Below are 24,977 nucleotides of genomic sequence, written 5' to 3' on the forward strand. Positions count from 1 at the left end.
TCTAGGAAAACTACAAGACTGTCTCAATGAATGCATTATTATAAGTTGATTTGTACAATGCATTCTCTACCTAGTTTGTTGCACTCTCTACCTACCCTGCTTGAAGCTATGTAGAGAGTAGAGATGTGAATCGGAACCGGAATCGGAACCGATTCACATTCTGAATTTTTTTTCATGCGGCCCGATCGGGTTTTTTTTTTTATAGGCTGTGCCCGAGCCGATAAACAAAAAACCCACCCCAACCTTTTAAAACAGCTCCCTTTTTTTAAAACCCTCCCGACCCCCCACAAAATATTTAAAAATTACCTGGTGGTCCAGTGGGGGTCCCGGGAGCGATCTCCTATTATTACTGCACTACCAATTTGGTTAGCTTCCCTAATTTCTCTTAGCATTTCACTGTCCATCTCACCATCTCGGCCAGGTGGACAGTAGTATACTTCTATTACTATAGTCCTCCCCAAAACACAAGGGATTTCTACCCATAAAGATTAAATTGTGCATTTAGTCTCATGCAGGATGTTCATCCTGTTGGACTCTATGCCATCCCGGACATAAAGCGCCACAACGCCTCCCAGGTGCTCCTCTCTGTCATTGCAATATAATTTGTACCCCGGTATAGCACTGTCCCATTGGTTATCCTCCTTCCACCATGTCTCTGAGATGCCAATTAAGTCTGTCATCATTCACTGCTATACATTCTAATTCTCCCATCTTACTTCTTAGACTTCTGGCATTAGCATACAAACATTTCAAAGTTTGTTTTTTGTTTGTATTTTCATTCTGCTTTTTAACTGATAGGGATAAGTTAGAATTTTTTAGCTCAGGTGAGTTTTTAGTTACAGGCACTTGGTCTACTTTTCTTATTATTGGAAACGCACTGTCGGGATGCCCTAATTCTAATGCATCATTAGTATCCTTTGAAGATACCTCTCTCCGAACCATGCGCTGCTGAGCGACTGTCTGCTTTCCCCTTTGTTCTAGTTTAAAAACTGGAGAGCAAACGCTTTCGCTGGGGGTTGTGGTGGGGGGGACTTGAAATGCATGTGCTTGGGCCTATATTGGCTCCAGCAGTTGCTGGAGACCTTGGGACATTGCATCTGCAGATCTAGAGCTGCTCTTTAATCATTCTAAAAGTAGGATGAAAATTGGTTTAAACCGATGTATGACTTTTAGAAAAATTCAGAAATTTATGGATGAAAATGACCCTAAAAATTTCACATATTTCATTTTGAAAGTACATGCATATGTTTCAGTATGCAGATATTTAAAATGCAACCCATTTTATAAACATATGTGTATATATATTTCATGCGCAAAATAATTGTGTATACACAAATAAATGTGTGTATACCATGCACACATACTTGGAATTACCAGTTCATAGATACCTTTGCCAGTTCACCCAGCCTTTCTCCAGTTCATCTAGACCCTATACCAGCTCACCCAGACCTCCCACCCATAAATAGCAAAAAGACAATTCCAATTTCATTTATGCAAGTCAGCAAGAATAAAAGTGTATGAATAAGTTTGGTAATGTATACCACTATACCTCTTACAAAATAGCATTCTTCAGAACCATGCCCCAGAATGCATCTAGATTGCCCCTTTTTTACTCTGGTAAAATGTACGTGCAGAACCAAAAATATGCACATACTCTTGACATTTATAAAATAGCTTAGACGTTTTGTACATGCTATTTGTACATGCAGAACTCCTTTGAAATGAAATTAGGATGCTTTGTTACATTTTTTAAATTTCATTTGCAAACAAAGGCACATCCTTACCATTCAGTTAAAGGCGAATTTTAAAAGCCCCGCATGCATCAAAACTGGGAGATATATGTACAAGTTGGGTCAGCGCGCACCAAGCGGATTTTGTAAGCCGCCCATGGATGTGCATATCTCCCGCTTCATGCACAAGTGAAAAGATTCTAAAAAGGGGCAGAGCATGGGCGTGATCTGGGCGGGGCTTGGGCATGTTGGGGAAGGCCAAGAAATATGCGTGTAAATTCTTGCGCACACAGGCGTGTGCTGGAATCTTCTAACACATAACGTTACTACGGATATAGATTATGTGTACGTAATAATACAAAAAAAATCAGGGCTAGTCAGCGAGGTTTTAAGGATTGGGACTAACAAGGGGAATCAGAGGCTATTAAATTAGGGAGTTTTTCAAATCCTATCCCTAAGCTGGAAGAACTTTGAACAAACTGGGAAAATAGCAAATAGCATCGGTGCGCAGCCCTTAAAAATTCCCCCACCTATGCATATTTGAGCACATATGTGTGCATCCATTTAAAATTGTGTGCACATGTACGCGCATCCAGCCCATTTTATAACGTGCACAAACGCGCGTATGTTATATAATGGATGCATCTCTGGATGTGAGCCAGCAAATGTGAACACCTGTGCACCCGTGCACAGGGGCGGATTGGCCTATCGGGGGATCAGGCATCCCCTGGTGGGCCGATCGCTCTGGTCACGTTGTCTGCTGAGTGTGGCCGCGACAGATCCGTGCTCAACAGACCACGGGGTATCTCCTGGGCCGGCTTGGGCGGAAAATCCCCGGGCCAATCTTTACCCGCAATTCGCCCCTGCCCGTGCACCTGTATAAAAGTCTCTGTCCCAGTGATCATCTGAACTTCAAGAGCAAAACTGACAGCTCTGCATCACATACAAAGCTGACCACTGCGATATTTGTTTGATAAGCACAAGCCTCACTACATGGAAATACTTGTCTCTCTCTCTCTTGTGGTGATTTGTACTTTTGCTGCCAAAGAATGCATCTAGAACTGGAAATCTTAAAAATATAAACTGAAACTGAAAAAGACATACGTATGGTATCTTGGCTCTTTTCATGTCTTCATACAAGTTATCAACTTCAGTGGTGTTTTCATATCCATAGCGACATAACTGGAATCCCAAACTCCAGTAGGCTGGCAAGACGGGACGCCCAATAAGCTAATGATGACAAAGCATTGTTTCAGGTTAGGAAGAAGCAGATAATTTATTTATTTTATTTATTTAACACTTTTTTTATACCGGCATTCGTAGGACACATCATGTCGGTTTACAAGTAACTGAGAAAGGAAGTTACAATGAACAAGGGAAGGGCCAACTGGGTAATATGCGAAATACAGAGGAGGAGAGTCAACGAGCAGAAATACAACTTTTTGCATTCAAGTTAGGGTTAAATATGCAAAATAACTTTTAAACAAAGTAAACGATAGTAGGAAACAATGCTAATTACTGTATCATATTTACAATATATTATACCTCGGTATACTCCTTAACAACCAACTCTGGTTTTGGGCCCAAAACCATGTAAAAGTCCAAAATTCCTCCAATCGTTCGATATGTCAGAGCTGGAGTTGGTAGAAATGTGATATCTAGAAATAAATGGAAAAACAAAATCAGAAGCAATCTTCTTTTTTTTTTTTCCCAACTCATCTGCTTCCTCTTCCTTAGTAGTACTAGTTCCGTCACAACCTTTACTTACAGCTGTTTCAGTTATTGTCAACCCTCTGATCCCTCTCTATTTTTCTTGCAAGCCCAGCCATCATAGTATCAGTCTTTGGCCAAGGATTAGAGACCAAGATTTCCTCTAGAACCTAGCATGTATGCACTCTGTGTTTTAGCCCGGTAGTTCATTACCTAACTAAAACTTAGCTAGCTAAAAATAGAGCAGAGTAGGAAAATTCAAGGAGTGTAGCTTAAATTTGCCTGGCTAGCACTGATATCAGCACTGTTTAGGTAAAGTTATCTAGCTAAGTCTGGATGGAAAAACACAGCTGGATAACTGGAAAAAAAAGAAACTAAACAAGTGATTGTTGCGCTGGAGGTGGACTATTGGCCTGGAGCAGGATTGGTGCTATCCTCTGGGTGGCCCCAGAGGGCACCTGCTGCCAGGAGGTGGAGCACACGAGAATACAGAATCAAGCTGGGGGCTTCGCCATTAACAGTCTGGTCTCCCTGCGGGTTGAGCACTTGAGTTTCCGGACCGCCTGGACTTAGGTGGGCTTCTAGGGGTCTCCCTGGGAGATGATGAAAAGTTCCCAGAGCCAGTAGAGGTGCTTGGTAACGTGGATGAGGCCAGAGAGTGTCCAAGTGGACAGCCATGGTCAGAACTGGTGTATCAGTCCGAGGGATGGTCAGCCAAGCCAAGATCAGGTCCAAGGAGTCAAGTGGAGAGGAGTTGGGTCCAAAGCCAGATGTCAAGTTCCAAGGAGTCAGGCAGAGCATAGTCGGGTCCATAGTCAGAGATCAGAATCCGGGTAGGCAAAACCAGCAAGGAACACGAAGCAAGAACAGGAACAGACTCGTAACAGGAAAAGACCACGGCCGGGCTCCCGCATAGCCAGATGGATTCAGGATCAATGGGATGTACAAAAGTTACTCCCGATTGGGGTGGGAAGCTGCCCACAGTCCAGTTAACACCACCCTTGCAAAGGCTGCGTCCTCCCAGGCCTGAGCGTCCAGGTCAGTGTTGGCTCACAGGGGAGAGTGCCAACTAACACCATGCTGGGTTAGTGCTGGCTCAGAGGGAGGAGTGTCCCCTAACACCATGCTGGGACACTGGGTCAGTGCTGGCTCAGAGGGGAGAGTATCAACTAACACCATGCTGGGAAGGTGTGTAAGGAGGACCACATTGCCACTTGGCAGATGTCGACAGGAAACAGCAGTCTAGCTTCCGCCCAGGAGACTGCCTGAGCCCTAGTGGAGTGAGCTTAACCTGAAAGTGAAATGGCTTTCTTACATCCACATAGGCTTCCATGACCACCTCCTTGATCCAGTGAGCTATGGTAGCCTGCAAAGCTGGTTCACCCTGCCTCCTTCCATCTTGCGGAACATTCTGAAACTTCCAGATACTGCACTAAAAGCCTACTGATATTTAAATGGTGGAGTTATGCGTTCATTGAAACTGGGCACATTTATTTACACCTTAACAATAGGATGCTGTTAGAAAGTGCCTCCAAGAGCAAAGGGAAAGAGAAGGGAAGTACTTGAACAAGGAAAAAGCAACAAAGGTCATTGGTTTTTCCTTGTAATAGATAAAGTCTGTCCAGGTTCTGAGAACCTTTGTTATTCTATTTCTTCAATTATACAGCATAGTACACCAAGGAGCCTGACAGTAAATTACAGGTACAATAACAAGAAAAAAAAAAGCTTATTCCTAAATAGCTGACAGAGTATACAGGCTTAAGCAAAGTAATTATGTTCATTGAATATTGCCCTAAGCTCAAAAACTTGTGCTAATAAGAGATTAAATTATACCTTCCAGTCAATAGGGACATGAACATGATGCCTTTTTTGGCTTTTATTAGTTCCCATTCCTATAGAAATCCTATTAGACAAAGGGTACTATCCAGAATGGAATGGGTAAAGATGGTTAGGGAGTGATTGAACAAGATTGGGGCGATGTTCCACTGGATGTAGTGATGACCTTTTCCAACATGTAAAATGTTGCATTAAAAAAAACAAAAACATACCAGCATTTTATTTTATTTTACCTTGGGCATTGCTGTTTAGCAACAGAACTCCATGAGCATTTCCATCGTTTTCCAAGCCCATATAATACGGATGAACACCGTAGGAATTCAGCTTGTACTGCAAAACCAAGACAGAAGAAGGTAATTGTGGAGGGCAAAGTATCAGTAAAAACTTTCAGGTGTTTTTCAGTCTAATCTAATGAATAGCAGGGAAATCTTAAAGCAACTCCCCTCTTCCCCACTATGGGCCTGATACATTAAGGTCTTTTCCCATAGATTGAGAATAAGAGAGTTTCAAGAGCTTCACAATCCATTTTTTTCCAACAAAGATTTGTTTCATCAGATAAACATTTTTAAGCAAAATATTAAGAAACATTCAAGTATGGTGGAAAGTGTACTATGCAATAATTATTGATATTTTTACTAACATAAAATGTTTTCCACTACAATGCATCCATCCTGTCACATTAATTTATATAAATAATGACTTGCACATGTTTTACATGTAATGACTAATACTATAAAGATTAAAGCATAAGAAAACAGTCATTTTAGAAATAAAGAAAGGTAAAACAGCCTATTATTCCTATACATTGTTTCAGGGCTTAATTTGTAGATAAAACAGAAGTAGAACTGTGTAGCCGGGTGGGAGGGGGGAGAAAGAGTGGCAAGTGGAGTGAGGAGAACAGGGCCAAGACAGGGTGTGACGTGTAGGGGAGGGGCCAGGTTCAGAGCTGGGTGTATCTCTCCTAAACACACACACATTCTCCCACACACACTATGCGAACACATTCTCCACACTTTTTCTTTCCGTGATCCTTCATCCCCAGCCCCAAACAGTATTAATTAGAGATGTGAATCGGAACCGGAATTGATTCGGATTCTGGTTCCGATTCACATGTGGGTTTTTTTGCATCGGGCCCGATCGCGATCGACAATATTTTCAATCGTCCGAAGCCCGATTCACATTCCTACTACTAATCCCCCAGGCATTCTTTACCCACCAGTGCCTAGTAGGCATTGGCTGGTGAATGGCAACTGGAGGTTATTGGCAACTGTGGATGGAAGAGCACTAAGTCGAGGAGGAGCAGGGTAGAGAGAATGAGGCTGCCTCTCTACCCTCCTCATCCTCCTCCACTTCTCTGTCCAGTGGATCCTGGTTCCCCATCCCAAGGACCCCTATAACTCCTTCAGTGATCTTCATTTCCCTCGGTAGTTCAAGAGCTTCCAAGACTCATTCCCAAAACATGGTTGTTCTAAAGCCTCCCCAATTCCCCCTTCCTGGAAAATTATCCTCTCCGGCAACTCATCTTCTCTTCCTCCTTGGCCACTAAGGCATAGGCATCCTTTTTTGAGACTGAATCAACTAGCTATCTTTATCTTGAGGGTGGAGGCAAACTGTCATGCACTACTTGCTCTTCTCAGCCTCCTCAGATAGGTTGGGACAGCTTCTGTTAACAGTCAAGGGAGCATAGCTGACAGATGGTACCTAAAATTTCTTTGCACAAGAGTAGGGAAATGTTACTATATGCTAAATTAGGCCATTTTAAAAGAAGCATGAAAAGAGGTACTGGTAATTTTGAAGGTATTGATTTGAAATACTTCCTAGGAAGGTATGTCCCCTATTGCCGAAGCTTATTTGAATGACTTATTTGAGACTATGAAATAGAATAAGATGAAAAAAAACAAAACAAACCAAAGCTACTTTTCACTTACGCCAGGCGGCTGATCTTTTGCAAACATTCCCCAAGTGTGCCAGTTCAAATCGTTCCGGAATGATGTATGCTCATTCTCTCCAAATCCATATATATAATTGGAGGGTAACCGGGTTGAAATTTGAATGAACATGTCACTGAAGGTGAAACCAGGTAACTGAGAATCCCAGCTGCAATAAAAAAAAGTGTACAGTTATGTTATACAAAATTATTTTATATATATTCATTCTAAATTTAAATTGGCATACACGATGAGCAGAAGACAAAATTAAATTAAGAAATATTTTGATTTTTGATAGTGTGATTTATATCTGAAGCAAGTCAGTCATCTCCAATATGAAAGAGACTTTTTAGGTATTTATTTATTTATTTTTGAACATTTGATGTTTAATCTTTCCCAAGTTAGTCACATGGAAGATTACATTATATTTAGCATTATATAAAGCATCAATACAGTTATGATATAAAAATACAAGATAGATTTTGAATAGGTACCTTAGCTATAAATAATACAAAAATTTAAGAAAATGAGGATACATTGGTAGCAATAAAAGAATTAAGTTAGATATGATAAACACCTAATGCATGCATAGATAAGTTGAGCAGAATTGGCCCAGTGTTGGATAAAGTTGTGGGGTTAATTAAAAAAAAGTTCCAGAAATCAGCATCTAGTAGAGAGTGGAATCTCTGCAGTAGAATCTAGGGGAAGACCTGGCTGAATATCCAAGTTTTGAAGGTGAGGCAGGGACTTCTTGGTTTGTTCTATATTTTGGGGGCATAGCATCTGAAACCGTAAAGTCTCATGCATGTTATTCTTGTGGAAGCCAGGAGAGAGGACAATAGAAGAGCCTGTTATGAGGATGAAAATGTCCTCATGGGAGTTTTGAAGAACAGAAGTTAGGAGAGGTATTCTAGGGCCAGTTGATTGATGCACTTAAAGAGAAAGCAGAGAATTTAAAATCATTTCCTATTTTTGACAGAGAGACAATATAACTGACTCAGACCTAGATTCATCATTTTGCTGTAAATATAGTGAAAATGGCACCCGCGATAAAAAAGGGGCATGGTTAGGCTAATTTTACTGGTACCATATAAGTATTTTTCTGTGACATGTTAAATTTATTGTACCCATGTTATTTTCACATCACAATTGAACAGGCTTTTATTGTAATTGGTGGTTTGGCTGCTGGCTGGAGACAGAGAGAGAGAAAGAGAGAGAGAGAGACTCTGTTGAAACTCACATATAAGTTAACTATTTATACCACTGTAAGAGGGTCCACTACTAATTTAGGGTGAAGTTTGGGGGGTGGGGTAGGTTTTGGAAGGTAGTTTTACATACACAGTCAAAGGTACAAACAGCACAGTTGCCATCAGTGACGATTTTATGTGATTTGGAGTGATGACATGTAAAAGAAGAGTAGATTTGTACAATGTACTCTCTACCTAGATTGATGCACATTCTACCTAGCTACTATCATGCTAGGTAGAGAGTACATTGTACAAATCTTCTCTTTTTGTACCGTTGTTCACTCCAAATGACAGAAAATCTTCACTGATATCTACTGTGCTGTTCGTACCTCTGACTGTACATGTAAAACTGCCCCTAAAACCTACCCAACCACCAATACCTCACCACGAGTTCATAATGCCATCTCTTACAGCAGTATAAAATGTTCACTTATATGTGAGCCTCCACAGCGGCTCTTTCTCTCTCTCCTCCTACCCCAAACCACAATTTGCGCTAAAAACATTTTCAGCTAGTAACACACAGCTAACACAGGCACAAAGCACAGAAACAAGGTATAGTTATTTCCTGTGTTAGCTGTGTGTTACTCTATTGCACGCCATGCTAACTGACCCTCATTTCCATTTACTCCACCCAAACTCCTCCCACTTGAATAAAAATTTAAAAATTGCTTATGCATTTTGTGGTGCGGTATTTATTGCATGCATTACGGCGTTATCACCTGTGTTAGGGCCCTGATGCGTGTGATAAGGCCCTAACATGATTTGATAAATTACCCTTTCAGTTAGCCAAGCCCTCGATCTCTACCTCTGTTCTCTTTGGTTTCTGAGGCATCATCTCTCCTCATGCAGCCCAAAGGATCAAGGAGTAAACACGTAAACTCTGCCTTCTACATGGCTTACCACTATCCTTGACTTTACAACCTCCATTTGCTCTAACCGGTCATCGGGTAGCATATACTGATTTTCAGGCACTCTATATGTGCAGCTTTCTTTCATTTTTCAATTTTTTTTTTGCTGTTTTGTTATAAAATTTTTTTTAAAGATTTTAGCTTATATTATCTTAGTAATGCTTATTTTAGTGATTAACTAATTGGTTGTTGCTGGTTATCAATTTAAAAAACCTACATGTAAAAGACACCAAATAAATACTTTAAAAACCCTAATCAAAATTAAAACCCTGTAACTTGAGATACATGCCTTCTCCTCAATTTTATTGAGTTGCAAGTTTTAAATGCTGATTAAGATACTTACAGGAGAGCATGATGTTGGTGCCGGACAAAATGGTGGAAGCCATTCTTGAAAACAAAATACTAGCCATATAGACAGTCATGGGTTAATGGAGAAGAGTCAACATGGTTTTAGCAAGGGGAAGTTTTGTCTTATCAATCTTTAAGAATTTCTTTAAGGTGTAATTAAACATATAAAGGTGAGTCAGTTGCTCTAGTGTATTTGCACTTTCAGAAGGCATTTGACAAAGTCCCCCATGAAAGACTCCTCAGGAAACTGCAAAATCATGGGATAGGCGGAAGTTTCTATTGTGGATTGGCAACTAGTTAAAAGGCCAGAAACAGAGGGTAGGACTAAATGGTCAGTGTTCTAAATGGAGAAAGGTTGTTAGTGGAGTACCACAGGGATCTCAGTACTGGGACCTGTGTTGTTTAACATAGTCATAAATGATATGGAAAAGGTAACAGTGAGTGAGGTCAGATTTGTAGATGTTTCATAATTATTCACATTTGTTAAAAAGGCAGTAGATTGTGAGGAACTGTAGAAGGACCTTGTGAGATTAGACTAGGCAACTGAATTACATGAATTTTAATGTGTAAATGTATAAAGCAATACACTTAGGAAAAAATAATTCCAAGTATAGTTCCATGATTTTGTGTTCTGTACTCAGAGTCACTACCCAGAAAAAGGACTTTGGAGCCCTTGTGGGCAATCCATTGATATCCTAGATTCAGTGCGTGGCGACGGTCAAAAAAACAAATAGAATTTTAGAAATGATCCAAAAAGGAAAGGAGAATAAAACAAACCTATTGCCTCTGTATAGATCCCTTGAGTGATTTAATCTTGAGTAGTATGAGCAGTTCTGGTTGTTCCATCTCAAGAAAGGTATAGCAAAACTACAAATGGTGTGGAGGCGGGTGACAAAAATGGTAATGGGGTTGTAACATCTCTCCTCTGATGAGATGCTGCACATGCTAGGGCTCTTCAATGTTGAAAAGAGATGGCTGAGAGAGGACATGATAGTTTCTAAAATCATGAGTGGGGTGGAATTGGTAAATATAGGTTGATTATTTAGTCTTTCACTCTATGAAACTAGCAACCAGCAGATTCAAAACAAATTGCAGAGAGTAATTTTTCACTTGGCGCACTATTAAGCTATAGAATCTGTTGCCAGAGGATGTGATCAAGGTCACTAGAATAGCAGGGTTTAAAAGAAGTTTGGGCAAGTTCCTGAAAGAAAAGTCCATAATCAGGTAGATTAAAGAAAACTATTGCTATCTTGGAGAACGAGTTACAGGAATTAGATCTACTTTATGGGATCTTCCAGATACTTGAAACCTGGATTGGCCACTGTAGGAGACAGCATGCTAGATTTGATGGACCTTGGCCTGACCTAGCATGGTAATTATTATTATGTTCTTATCAAAGTCATGTTTCTCAAAATGACAATTTGTCGATCTGGCATAGATACATAAAAGAGGTATTTAGCATTGTTGAGATGTTGGTTGAGATGATGTCGGGGTGAACTACAATACTGTGCAATGGAGTCTTTAGGTTGTTAAAGATTTCCTGAGAAGGAGGGTAAAATTAATAGGAAATGTTGTTGATGGTTTAGCAAGAAGATTTCAGATTTGGAGGGATTTAGGGGTGTATTTACTAAAGGTTTACTCCCATTCTCTGTCTATGGAAAAAATGCTTAGTAAGTGAGCATGTTAGTTTGTTTGTGTTTTTTATGCCATTGGGCTGCTTCAGAGAGATAGTCGTTAAGATTAGCAATAGCAGTGGCTTGTTCCATACTATTTTGATGCTGTATAGGATGCCATCAGTAAATCTGTAACATTTGATGTTGAAAGATTTGATGAAATTAGAGAGTAGACAAATGTAGATGTTGAAAATGATTAGAAAAAGCATGGTACCTTGGGGCATTTCTAGGAAGCCTAGAATACAACTATTTCCTCTAGATGGATAGGAAAAGAAGGCTGGAGACTGAGCTATAGTGAATGACTATTTTGGGGTCAATGCTTGTCTTTTTCCAAATAGGTTTGATGACTGCATTTTTCAGTGAGGGAACCAGAAAGCCTTAGGTTAAAATGGCATTCTTTATGGCAGCTAGCCAGGGGGCTGGATCTTGTCTCAAATTTCAGATGAATTTAGGGTGAATGGGATCTAATAGATAAGTGGATTGACTGATCCTTTGGAAAATCTTCTCTATCTCTTTGTGAGTGATAGTCCAGAACTCAGATAATTGGAAACAGTCTAAGGTTTGGCTTGATCTGCTTGAGGTTGAGGAGGGGTGTCTATAGTACTTTTGTCATTTGAGCTTGAAAAATGTATATGTGTGTGGGGGGGGGGGGGGGAGAGGTATTATATAAAAGGAGGACTGCATAACTTGAATTTTTTTCAACAAAGAATTGAGCAAAGTCATCAATTGTGTGGCTGTCCGCAATGATAATTGATGTGAGGGAGTCAAATTTGAAGAGTTTCCTTACTAGCTGGAAAAGTTTTCCTAGGTGATTCTTTGGTAGTTTGAAAATAGGTTTTATTGACCATCCAAATTGTTGTTTTGTATTTTCTTTCATGTTCCTTGCAGATAAGTAAGCTGGTATTTGATTTTTGTTTATGCTATTTCCATTTAAGTTGGCCAGATTTTTGCTTGAGAAGGAGAAGGTCTTCATGGAACTAAGGAGAGTTCCTGGGAGGTCTGTTTGGATTTAGCTTGAGGGGGACTAGGGTATTGATGATTGAAGAGAACTTAGCATTCAATTGTTGAAGTGATGTGTATTTTTTGGTATGTTATGGAGCTTGCCTATGTTGTCACTACTGACAAGTGTCATTTCTGGTGGGAGGTTTGGGCTCAGGAGAGTGAAGAGTTTTTTCTGAGATAAATAGTTAGCCTACAGTTGCCTGACTAGGAGACAAGAATCAACCTTACTGTACTGGTATCTAAGTTAATGATGGAGGAGTGGAATATAAAGTCTAAGAGTGACCACCCTGATGAGTGGGAACTTTGATTAGCTGTGTGAGGCTATTCTCCATATTAAATTGGAAGATGGTGGTATTACCTTTGGGTGGGGCCTCTGCATAGCTTCTCTAAATTCAAACACACATTTAAAGCAAACAAAACTATCAAAATAACCCAAACATTTCTAAATTAGATTTTGTGCAACCCACCTATTTGTAAAATATAAATAGGAAAGTAGCTATTGGCATTGCTTCATTCTTAAAAGATGCAAATATAAACAATGGGCTCTTTTCTGTGAAATTCAAACAATAATGATCTAACAAAGGATTCTAGCCTAGATACTCAATACTATCCTTTGAAAAGAGAAGGTGAGAGGAAGGATCCAAACTAGGGGATATACAGTATATAAGATAATCACTTCTGGAACCATTGGTCTGCCTCATGCAAGCAAGGAATTTTCCTTTTCAGGAGTCTGCTCTTGTCTGGGCCCTACCAGAAAACCAACCCCATTCAATCAAATCTCCTGGTATTCTGGGCCACAGCATGGCTATACCAGGGATTATAGGTCTTCTACTATACCAAGGCCAAGCCAACCCAGATAGAGGACAGACTCCAGACATGCTCAAGAGGTCCTGTGTTGATGTTGAGCCTCTCATCACTATACCTTTGTTGAATACAGCAATTCATAAATTAAATTATTAAATACCATACCGGTAATCCTGGTCTGCCACCATACTGGGGCCAATCTGGTCCAGGCAGCAGTTTAGACCCTAGTTATGTCATAGAACTCCTTGGTGGATACCCCAACAGCAGTCAGGGCTCTCCATGCCATTAAAAGTGACTTAGGCTCTTGTCCCCCAAATCGTAATGAAGAATATACTAGGTATCAATTTATTTATTTATTTATTTAATTCTTTTTACTATACTGACGTTCAGGACAAAGTTATATCACACCGGTTTACATTAAAACATAGGTAAGGTAAGTTACATATAACATGGTAGTAATCAAGATAACTTCAGGAAAACGTCCGGGTAACCTAGTATAAAGAAAAACTAAGAACTTAAATCAGAACTTAACTTGTATCTTAAGGAAGGACAGTGCTGAGGGAGGAAGTAAACAATTGAGGGACAATGGTAACAATAAAGTAGTACTTAAGAGCAAATTGATTTAACTAGAGGGGGTGGATGGGGCTGGTGAAAGGGGAGAGGGAGAGGGAAAAGAAAATGAAAAGAAGGGGGAAAGGTGTGGGTGGGGGGGAAGGGAAGAGAAGAGCAGGTGGGGGGGGGGGGGGGGAAATGGAAAGGGGAAAGGGATAGAGATAGTGATTCCAGCATACTTCTGAACCACTAACTGCAACAGGAGTCTGAGTTTGTGCCGCACAGCTTAAGGAAAGGCTTGTTTGAATAGCCAAGACTTCAATCTCTTCCTAAAGGTAATCAGGCATTATTCCTGGAGTAAGTCTGGGGGTAATGCGTTCCACTGAGCAGAACCAGCTGTAGAGAAGGCACGTTTCCTTATGGAGGGGTGGAGGGTGGACTTAGTGGAGGGTCACTTTGTGGGCAGCTCTGATCGGTCAAGGAGGTGCGTAGTTGGAGAGGGAATTTTAACTGGAGTGAGGACTGATTGTAGATGGTCTTGTGTATAATGGTGAGTGACTTATGCAAGATTCTGAAGTTGATGGGAAGCCAATGTAGATTCTTGAGGATGGGCGTGATATGATCTCTTCGACTAGAATTGGTTAGGATCCTTGCGGCGGCGTTCTGGAGCATCTGTAAAGGTTTAGTGAAAGTCGCAGGGAGGCCGAGAAGGAGTGTATTATGTTTATTATGGGCTTTCAGAAGAAACAGATAGGAAATTAGAAGAAATACCCATTTCATTTTGTTATTAATGCAAAATGATTGAAAATCTGAAAACATTTTGTTGGTTTTCATGTTTTGTTTTGTAAACTAAATTGATTTGTCGGGCCTAAGCCCAAACCTGAAGCTGGGGCCTCTCCTATGGAATAAAAAAATATAAGATCATGAGTCTGATGCAAAACACTCCTAGTTCTCCCCCTTTCCCCAGACTTTCTTACCCTCTTGTACAAAATTTCTTCATGGAGCAAGAACAATTCCCAGTCACTTCTGGCCCACAGCCACAATTACTGTAAAAGGCATTGGCAGACTGAGACTTGTACCATTGTAAATTTTTGCCATACGAAATGCTGCTTGACTGAACCTGGCCAGTGCCATTTCCAATATCAGCGGTGGCAGGGTAGAAATGACCAGGAATCAGTTTATGCCCCATTAATACATTTTTAACAAGAGAGTAAAAGATCGGGGGAGGGGGAAGAAATGGAGGGGAGAATGGGAGTATTTTTTTTATTTTCTGACAGCAGAAAAAAATATTTTTTTTGTTTGTTTTTCATTTTGTTTTTTCTTTTTAAAAATTTCATTTATTTCATTTTTTAAAAATGAATAAAAAGTGTAATCAAAATAACGCAGAATAACAAAAAAAAAGTCTGCACGGGCCTACTTTTTGCTGTGTCCACACACATGGAGTAGCTTTGCCCTTTTTTCTTGAAATGCATGGCTAACTCACTGTCTCCCTAACTTCTCTTGGAGGTTCATCTAACCAATTTGGTTTTCAGGCCATCCATAATGAATATGTATTAGACAGATTTGCATTCAGAGGGTATGCAAATGTATCTCATGCATATTCTTTGTGTAAATCCTGAAAATCAGACTGGCTATGTGTGCCTCCAGGAGAGGCTTGGGAAACACTGGTCTAACTAGATAATACAAAAGCCTTCATTATTGTTATCCTTTGTTTCTGAGTAGGATTTTCACAGAAAACATGTAAAGAAAAGAGCAATGTCTCAAAAACATGTGTACAACATCAAAATTCAGTTAACACAAGCTGAGCCAATCAAAAGTGACATGATTCACCAAGAAACCTACTGTATATATTGCAAATAGTTTAACATGTGTTGCATAATTACTTGGTGTCGAATATAAGATGTAATACCCTTTCAAATGGTAATTTGGTTTCCATGACTCAGCTTGGAAATTAATATTTATTATTCAATTTCTCAGATATATTTTTCATAACCACCGTCATGAGATATTAATCATCTATTATATTTAGCTACCTCAAAATGTAGCTAAAAAATGACTCTTTTATTTGTTCTCTTTATTTTTACTTTAATTTCCATAGGGATAAATTAACAAATATTCTGAATTTGTAACAGCAAGAGAAATCAGATTCAGTGGTCTTTTTGATTACAGTAAATGATGCATGGGTAGAAGGAGTTGATTAATGGTTAGTTATAGTTAGGTCAAAGGTTGGAAACTGTGGTTCGAATCCCACATCTCCTGATACTCCATGTTATTTTGGGCAAGTCAGTTTATATCCCTTTTCATATGGTATTCACAGGGGCCTGTGTGCCCCTTCAAATGGGCTCACGGGCGCACAGATGTACATGTGCATCTGTGCATGCCCAGGGATGCAGCATTTTATAAAAATATAGCCTAGGTGTATGTATGTATGTGGCTGCCTAATTTTAAGCTTGAGTGCGCCCAGCAGACACACAACTGCCTGTATTTTACAGTAGATGTACATCAAGCCGAGAACCCAGTATTCTCCTATGTCCTCCCAAACCCTCTGGTTATACAGCCTGCACGCCTCTTAGTTACTTCACACCACTCAGTCCTCTCACTGATGCCTGAATGTCTTTTTTTTTTTTTTTACTTCCAAAGCAGAAGTAAAGTTACAAGCACTGAATATAGGCGCACACCCAGGCGCATATTTACTTGTGCGTTCATCTCTTGACTACAACCTGGAATACCCAGGCCCTGGCCACACCACATCCCTTTATTTTCCAATGAGAGATGTGCACACATCTGCCTGCTTTATAAAACAGGGAGGATACGTGCTGGTGCTAGATGTGAACCCATCTCCCAACTTTGGTGCACATCCAGGTTTGAAAATTCACCTTTTAGACTGGAAGCTCTTTTGATCATGGACTTTTTGTTCCTGAATTGTAATGTAAGCTACCTTCAGCATCATTTGGAAAGGTGAGCTAAAACTCCCCAAATTATTCTCATTATTACAACCATTTTAGGAAGTTACAGTTTAGTGGTGTGTTTTCAGACTGACATGTATTGAAAGTCCAACGTAAATAAGGTGGGTGTAAGCATGGTTCAAGCTGGATGGAAATTTAGCAAATCTGAACAAAAGCTATCTGAAAGATCTAAAGGTAGAGCCACTGATCTGAAGATAAATCACTTCAGATTAAAAAAAAAAAAAATGTGAAGCAGATTTTCAAATGTACTTCTCATTTTCTTCAAGAAGGTTTGTGAAGCCAATTTAATGAACCCTTTGGAACTTTTTCAGGTTCATCGTATTGTTCGGTGAACCTATTTTGAAGAAGTTTTGAAGACATTTCTACTTATAGATGTCTTCCTTTTGCAGTATCTGGTGAAAGGCCTCAGATTGTACAATTGCTATAGTTTTGTAAATATCCACTGGTATCTTCAGTCCCAGTGTGTTAACATTCCATACTCAAAGGTGCAATTTTCTTCTAGTTCTGAAATTGAGAAGTGTGAACATTACAGTTTTACAGGAGAATCAATTGGAGATATGCATCGTTAAGCCCTATCAGTTCAGGCTTTGTTTTCGGGCCCCCATGGGAAATTTCATTTTTTCCACGGTTCCAGGGTTTTTTTTTTTTTTTTTTTGTGGATTCCCATTTTTTTTTAGTGCTTGCTAATGGGAGTTAGCACGTGGTAACCATAGTTAGCACGCACTAACTTTAAAATTGGGATCCACGAAAAAATTATGTTCCTTTTTCGCTGCCCACGAACCATTACAAATTAGACAATTTCACTGAAATTGTCTAATTTGTGAAAAATGAAGGCACATCTCTAGAATCAATTGCTTCAAAATGCAAATGAATTCCAGGGAGATGCCAAGAGGTATTCCCATCAGAGTTCGTGTCCCCTAAAACAGCAGGCATCTTACCAAAGTAATCTTGAAATTAATTTGCTTAAAAATATTTTTTTGTCAGCACAAAATGTAGTACATATTTAAAATGACTAATACAGCTTTTTATTTATTTATTTATTTATTTATTTATTTAATTTTATATATCATCGTTTGGAGAGTACCATCACAAATAAAAGATAAGAGGAATAATATAAAATAATAATACAGTATAAAATAACAACACAGTATAAAATAAGGTACTATAAAATTCAATAAGCATAATAACAGGTAGGAATACAAAATATTAAAAATGAGTGGCAAGATAAAATAAGATTAATATAAGGTTCACAGATACTTTCTTGAATTGTTACTGGGTTTGTGAAAATATAACCACACAGTCAGTTGAAATATAAAAATAAAAATGCTTATTTGACCCTATTGCACTTACATAATTGTGTTTGTGCTCTTGCGCCGAATTTGGATTCCAAAAGGGTTGTTCTTAACTTCAACTTCATAAAGTCGACCCTGTTCAGTACTTTGTGGAGTGCTCGGGATATTTAGTGGCACAGGGACTTCGTATCTTTCATTGTTAGGGTCATAGATCTATTAAAAAAAAAAGCAATTTTATTTAATTTGTGTAACATTTATAGTATCTTTACAGGTAGAAAAGAGACTTCTATACCAAAAATTGCTAGAAGTGAAGCATCCAGTTTTATCATGTGTAAGGTAAATCCCTATTAAAAACTGGATTCCCTAAACTAATGTTAAAATACATACTAAAAGGGCCACTTTAAAGTCAGCTTGGCTCTTTAAATAAACAAATTCAAATCCAGGTAACTGCAGAAGACAATAAGAAATAGAGTAATCAAAAGCAATTACTGCAAATGTGAACTTTTTAAAATTGCTATTATATATGCCTGCTTTTACATGTATATAAATTCTTTTGAAATGTACTTCCTTATAGGATCATTCATCAAAATGCATTATGGCATTAACACATGCAATAATAGTACTATCGCATGACGTGAATGCAAATTTTTGGAAGGGGCGGGATTAAGGAGGGGTTTGGGTGGGATTAATTAAAACGAGGGGCAATACTGCACTGTGCGATATCTTAATGCATGCTATTGCATGGTTTTAATGCTAGAAATAACTACACCTTTTTTCCTGATGTTAAGCTGTGCAATATGCCTGAAATGCAATTTGCGATAAATTTTGCCAATTGCATTTTGGCCATTTCTGGGCTTGGGAGGGGAGAGGGAGTAGAGTAGATTAGAGAAGAGAGAGAAAGAAAGAAAGAGAGAGAGAGAGCACCTCTGGGGAAGTCGTCACAGTATTCAACTATTTATATGACTATAGGAGGGCTAGCTAATAGCTTAAGTTAGTGTATAGCAGCAAATGATGAGATTGACATAATTGGCATCACAGAGACTTGGTGGAAGGAGGATAACCAATGGGACAGTGCTATATCAGGGTACAAATTATATTGCAATGATAGGGAGGATCAACTTGGTGGGGGTGTGGCACTTTATGTCCGGGAGGGTATAGAGTCCAACAGGATAAAGATCATATAAGAGACTTATTTATTTATTTATTAATAAATTAATAAAATAAATAAATAAATAAATATAAGAGACTAAATGCTCAGTAGAATCCATATGGGTAGAAATCCCATGTGTGCTGGGTAAGAATATAGTGATAGGAGTATACTACTGTCCACCTTGACTAAATGGTCAGACAGATGATGAAATGTTAAGAGAAATCAGGGAAGCTAACCAATTTGGCAGTGCAATAATAATGGGAGATTTCAATTAACCAATATTGACTGGGTAAATGTAACATCAGGACTTGCTAGAGACATAAAGTTTCTGGATGTAATAAATGACTGCTTCATGGAACAATTGGTTCAGGAACCAACAAGAGAGGGAGCTATTTTAGATTTAATTCTTAGTGGAATGCAGGATTTGGTGAGAGAGGTAACGGTGGTGGGATCACTTGGCAACAGTGATCATAACATGATCAAATTTAAACTAATAACCGAAAGGGGGACAATAAGTAAATCTGCAGCCCTAACACTAAACTTTCAAAAGGAAAACTTTGATAAAATGAGGAAAATAGAAAAAAACTGAAAGGTGCAGCTGCAAAGGTTAAAAGTGTTCAACAGGCTTGGACATTGTTTAAAAATACAACCCTAGAAGCGCAGTCCATTTGAATTCCACACATTAAGAAAGTTGGAAGGAAGGCAAAACGATTACCGTCATGGTTAAAAGGTAAGGTGAAGGAGGCTATTTTAGCCAAAAAAATCATCCTTCAAAAATTGGAAGAAGGATCCATCTAAAGAAAATAGGATAAAACATAAGCATTGCCAAGTTAAGTGTAAAACATTGATAAGACAGGCGAAGAGAGAATTTGAAATGAAGTTGGCCATAGAGGTAAAAACTTCTAATAAAAACTTTTTAAAATATATCCGAAGCAAGAAACCTGTGAGGGAGTCAGATGGACCATTATATGACCGAGGGGTTAAAGGGGCTCTTAGGGGATAAGGCCATTGCAGAAAGTCTAAATAAATTCTTTGCTTCCGTGTTTACTAATGAGAATGTTGGGGAGATAAAAGTTCCTGAGATGGTTTTCAGAGGTGATGAGTCAGATGAACTGAATGAAATCACTGTGAACCTGGAAGATATAGTAGGCCAGATTGACAAACTAAAGAGTACCAAATCACCTGGACTGGATGGTGTGCATCCTAGGGTACTGAAGGAACTGAAAAATGAAATTTCTGATCTATTAGTTAAAATATGTAACCTATCATTAAAATCATCCATTGTACCTGAAGACTGGAGGGTGGCCAATGTAACCCCAACTTTACATATGCTCCGCCCCAACTCCGCCCCCGAATACAAAATTAAAAATTTGCATTCACAAATCGCGTTAACGGCTGTTAGCGCGATTTGCGGAATTATCTCCCGCGGTAACTCCTTGGAAAATGACCCCCATGGTTTAATGGAACACAGTCAACATGGATTTACCCAAGGGAAGTCATGCCTAACAAATCTGCTTCATTTTTTTGAAGGGGTTAATAAACATGTGGATAAAAGTGAACAGGTAGATGTAGGCATTTGACATAGTCCCTCATGAGAGGCTTCTAAGAAAACTAAAAAGTAATGGGATAGGAGGCGATGTCCTTTCGTGGATTACAAACTGGTTAAAAGACAGAAAACAGAGAGTAGGATTAAATGGTCAATTTTCTCAGTGGAAAAGGGTAAACAATGGAGTGCCTCAGGGATCTGTACTTGGACCAGTGCTTTTCAATATATATATAAATGATCTGGAAAGGAATACAACGAGTGAGGTTATCAAATTTGTGGATGATACAAAATTATTCAGAGTAGTTAAGCTAGAAGCGAATTGTGATACATTATAGGAGGACCTTGCAAGACTTAAGATTGGGCATCCAAATGGCAGATGAAATTTAATGTGAACAAGTGCAAGGTGTTGCATATAGGGAAAAATAACCCTTGCTGTAGTTAGATGATGTTAGGTTCCATTTTAGGAACTACCACCCAGGCAAAAGATCTAGGCATCATAGTGTATACTTTAAAATCGTCAGCTCAGTGTGCTGCAGCAGTCAAAAAAGCAAACAGAATGTTAAGAATTATTAGGAAGGGAATGGTTAATAAAACGGAAAATGTCATAATGCCTCTATATCACTCCATGGTGAGACCACACCTTGAATACTGTGTACAATTCTGGTTGCCACATCTCAAAAAAGATATAGTTGCGATGGAGAAGGGTCAGAGAAGGGCAACCAAAATGATAAAGAGGATGGAACAGCTCCCCTATGAGGAAAGGCTGAAGAGGTTAGGGCTGTTCAGCTTGGAGAAGAGACGGCTGAGGGGGGATATGATAGAGATGTTTAAAATTATGAGAGGTCTTGAACGAGTAGATGTGATTCGGTTATTTATACTTTCGAATAATAGAAGGACTAGGGGACATTCCATGAAGTTAGCAAGTAACACATTTAAGACTAATTGGAGAAAATTCTTTTTTCACTCAACGCACAATAAAGCTCTGGAATTTATTGCCAGAGGATGTGGTTAGTGCAGTTAGTGTAGCTGGGTTCAGAAAAGATTTGGATAAGTTCTTGGAGGAGAAGTCCATTAATGGCTATTAATCAAGTTTACTTAGGGAATAGCCACTGCTATTAATTGCATCAGTAGCAAGGGATCTTCTTAGTGTTTGGATAATTGCCAGGTTTTTGTGGCCTGGTTTGGCCTCTGTTGGAAACAGGGTGCTGGGCTTGATGGACCCTTGGTCTGACCCAGCATGGCAATTTCTCATGTTCTTATGTTCTTAAGTTGAGTTGTTGGTGGTGGCTTAGGGTTTAGGGGCCAGTTTAAAAGCAGAGTGAGAGTACACGTTCCAGAGTGAGAGTACACGTTCCACAAAAAAACCTCCGCTCAGCAAACAAAGCACTACTAACAATCCCTTCAGTAAAGTCAGCAAAATTAACCCAAGTGAGAGACAGGGCTTTATCATTGGCTGGGCCCATACTATGGAACATGATGCCACCCGAACTCAGATTACAGAATAATCTCAAAACTTTTAAGAAAAATTTAAAAACATGGCTCTTTAAAAAAGCCTTCACTAAAGAGTATGGAGGGTAGAGAATGAAAGTACAGGGTAATGCAGATGAGAATGAATTTATTCAATCCTACATTTAAGAAGTAATATCTCAAAGAGATAGTAACTCAATAATATACCTGGACTTGACCAACATTACTCAAATATTGATTTTATTTATGAAATTGTAACCGAACTTTATTGGCACCTGTTAGAATGTATGATATCCTACATTTACTTACCTTAGTCTATGTGCCTATTTGTAAACCGTTGCGATGGTATATAACTTAGCGACGGTATAGAAAAGTTTTTAAATAAATGAATAGCACAGAACACCTCAGTGAAGATTTGAAGTCATTTGGAGTGAGGAAAGTCTCAGAAAAATGAGATTTCTACTATGTTATCTCAGTCTAGTTTGATGGTACCCTGTTACAGAGTCCATCAAGCTAGTTGACTACTACGAGGGCTTTATAAGTAGTCTGTCTCTCTGTCTCCCTCTCTCTCTCTCTCCACATGCAATATTATAGCATTTTGATGAATCTATAATGTACTCATTTTGTGGGAAGGTTCAGAGATGTTTTGCTCCCCATAAGGGAGCTGCAGATGGTGTGCTCTAGCTGTTTATCACCAGCCGGCACCCTCTTAGGAGCATGGATTTTAGATAGACAGATTGGGGCGGATTTTAAAAGCCCTATGCGCCAGCGCACCTATTTTGCATAGGCCGCCGGCGCGCGTAAAGCCCCGGGACGCATGTAAGTCCCGGGGCTTCGTAAAAGGGGCGGGAGGGGGCGTGTCTCGGGCGTGTCTGAAGACCAGGAGCATATCCTGGAGGCGTGCCCGGGGTCAGGGGGCGGTCTAAGGTGGGTCCGGGGGCGGGTCAAGGCTTCGGGGGCGGGCCAGGAGGGTGGTCTCAAGTCCCCTGGCACTGCGGCCTGTGCCGGGGGCTGACGAGGCGGCGCGCACAAGTTACGCCTGCTTCAAGCAGGCGTAACTTGCCCAACAAAGGTAGGGGGGGATTTAGGTAGGGCTGCGGGGTGGGGTAGATAGGGGAAGGGAGGGGAAGGTGGGGGGATGCGGAAGGAAAGTTCCCTCCGAAGCCGCTCCGATTTCGGGGCGGCCTCGGAGGGAACGGAGGCAGGCTGCGCGGCTCGGTGCGCGCAGGCTGCCGATTTTGCGCAGCCTTGTGCACGCTGACCCCGTATTTTAAAAGATACGCGCAGCAACGCGCGTATCTTTTAAAATCTGGCTTACTTTTGTTCGCGCCAGTTGCGTGAACAAAAGTACGTGCTCGCGTATTTTTTTAAGATCTAGGGGGTGGGGCATGGGCAGGACAGTGCGGTCTGGGGGCGGGGTCAGAGTCTTCCAGCATAGCGGCCATTTGCTGCTGTCGGCAAGCGCGCACAACTTACTTCAGCCCCAGGTTTGAAGTAAGTTTTAAAACAAGAAAAAAAACAAGAAAAATGTAGGGGGGAAAGGGCAGGGGAGGTAAGGGAAGGGAAGGTGGGGGAAGGGGGTAGGGAATGGGGGAAGGCAACGCAGCTCGGTGCGGGCTCGGTGCACAATTGTACATCCCCTTGCACGTGCCGACTCCCAATTTTATAACTTGAGTGTGCAAGTTATAAAATTGAGCGTACATGTGTGCGCACCAGGTAGCACATGCACGCACGCACCTTTCAAAATCTACCCCTAACTGTTTAAGATGACTTCAGGAGTGTTATGAGAAATTGGGACTATATTTCTGAAGGATAATTAGGACTAAATGCTAACCATTCTACAGTTGGGAGAAGTATTTAACATAGCTGGGAGTTGAGAAATGGATTGCACATTCTGCGATCAGAATAACTGGAAAGGAGAAAAAGATCATGTGGTAAGGAATTGATTTCCATTAAATTCAAAGACATTACTAGAGAAGTGAGGTCCAAACTTATTAATCTTTCTTCTACTTATTAACTTTATTTGAAACCCAGTTTGAGTGCTTTAATTATTAGTGATGTGATTCAGCCGAACCTTTTGGTTCGGCCTTCGTTATCGGTCCGCCACAGGAAATTTCGTTTCCCGTGGTTCGGGCCAATTTGTTTTTGGTTGTCCCGAGCCGAAAAACCCCCCAAAACACCCCAACCCTATAGATTTAATTAAATACAACCCCCCACCCTCCCGACCCTCCCAAAACTTACTGAAAGTCCCTGGTGGTCCAGCTGGGGTCCAGGGAGCGATCTCCCGCTCTCAGGCCCTCGGCTGCCAGTAAACAAAATGGTGCCAATGGCCCTTTGCCCTTTCCATGTTACAGGGGCTATCAGTGCCATTGGTCGGCTCCTGTCACATGGTAGGAGCAATGGATGGCCCGTGCCATTTTTTAAGATGGCGCCACATTTCTTCTCAGTGTGATTTTGGATGCAAGAGGCTGTGACTATTATCTGTGCCGTATACATTGAAGGAAAAAGGGTTGGTACTGTGTTTAATGCAAAAGGACCTTTAAGCTAAGCTTCTCCCCCACAAGGAGTTCTGGAATTCAGATTGTAAAGCTATCGATGGAGAACTGAAAGTGGATAGGGTCCTTCTCTCGTTCTATGTGCTCCAGGGTGTATCTTAAAGAATCCGCACCACTCTAGGGTTACATAGTCAACACTAAATACCAGTGCATTAGGTCGAGCCTAGGGCTCCAAAAAAGTTTGAAGAAACTCTGGCTCAAAAAAAATAAATAAAAACAAGACTAAAACTAATTTATTCCCAGTTAACTTAACTTCACAGTTT

The 24,977-nt window shown here is 40.1% G+C and overlaps 1 protein-coding gene across 1 annotated transcript in view; it reads right to left on the bottom strand.

The window, feature by feature from the left end:
- Nucleotides 1-24,977, bottom strand: part of LOC115081713 (maltase-glucoamylase, intestinal-like) — a gene marked incomplete at its 5' end in the record, with an annotated part of 276,490 nt that overhangs the window by 101,069 nt on the left and 150,444 nt on the right. The window contains 5 exon segments of the mRNA XM_029586132.1: nt 2,835-2,960; nt 3,276-3,388; nt 5,510-5,606; nt 7,205-7,373; nt 18,055-18,209. Of these exon segments, the coding sequence (XP_029441992.1) occupies nt 2,835-2,960; nt 3,276-3,388; nt 5,510-5,606; nt 7,205-7,373; nt 18,055-18,209 (660 nt within the window).

Source organism: Rhinatrema bivittatum, unplaced genomic scaffold, assembly GCF_901001135.1.
Source record: "Rhinatrema bivittatum unplaced genomic scaffold, aRhiBiv1.1, whole genome shotgun sequence".
In the NCBI taxonomy this organism is placed as follows: Eukaryota; Metazoa; Chordata; class Amphibia; order Gymnophiona; family Rhinatrematidae; genus Rhinatrema; species Rhinatrema bivittatum.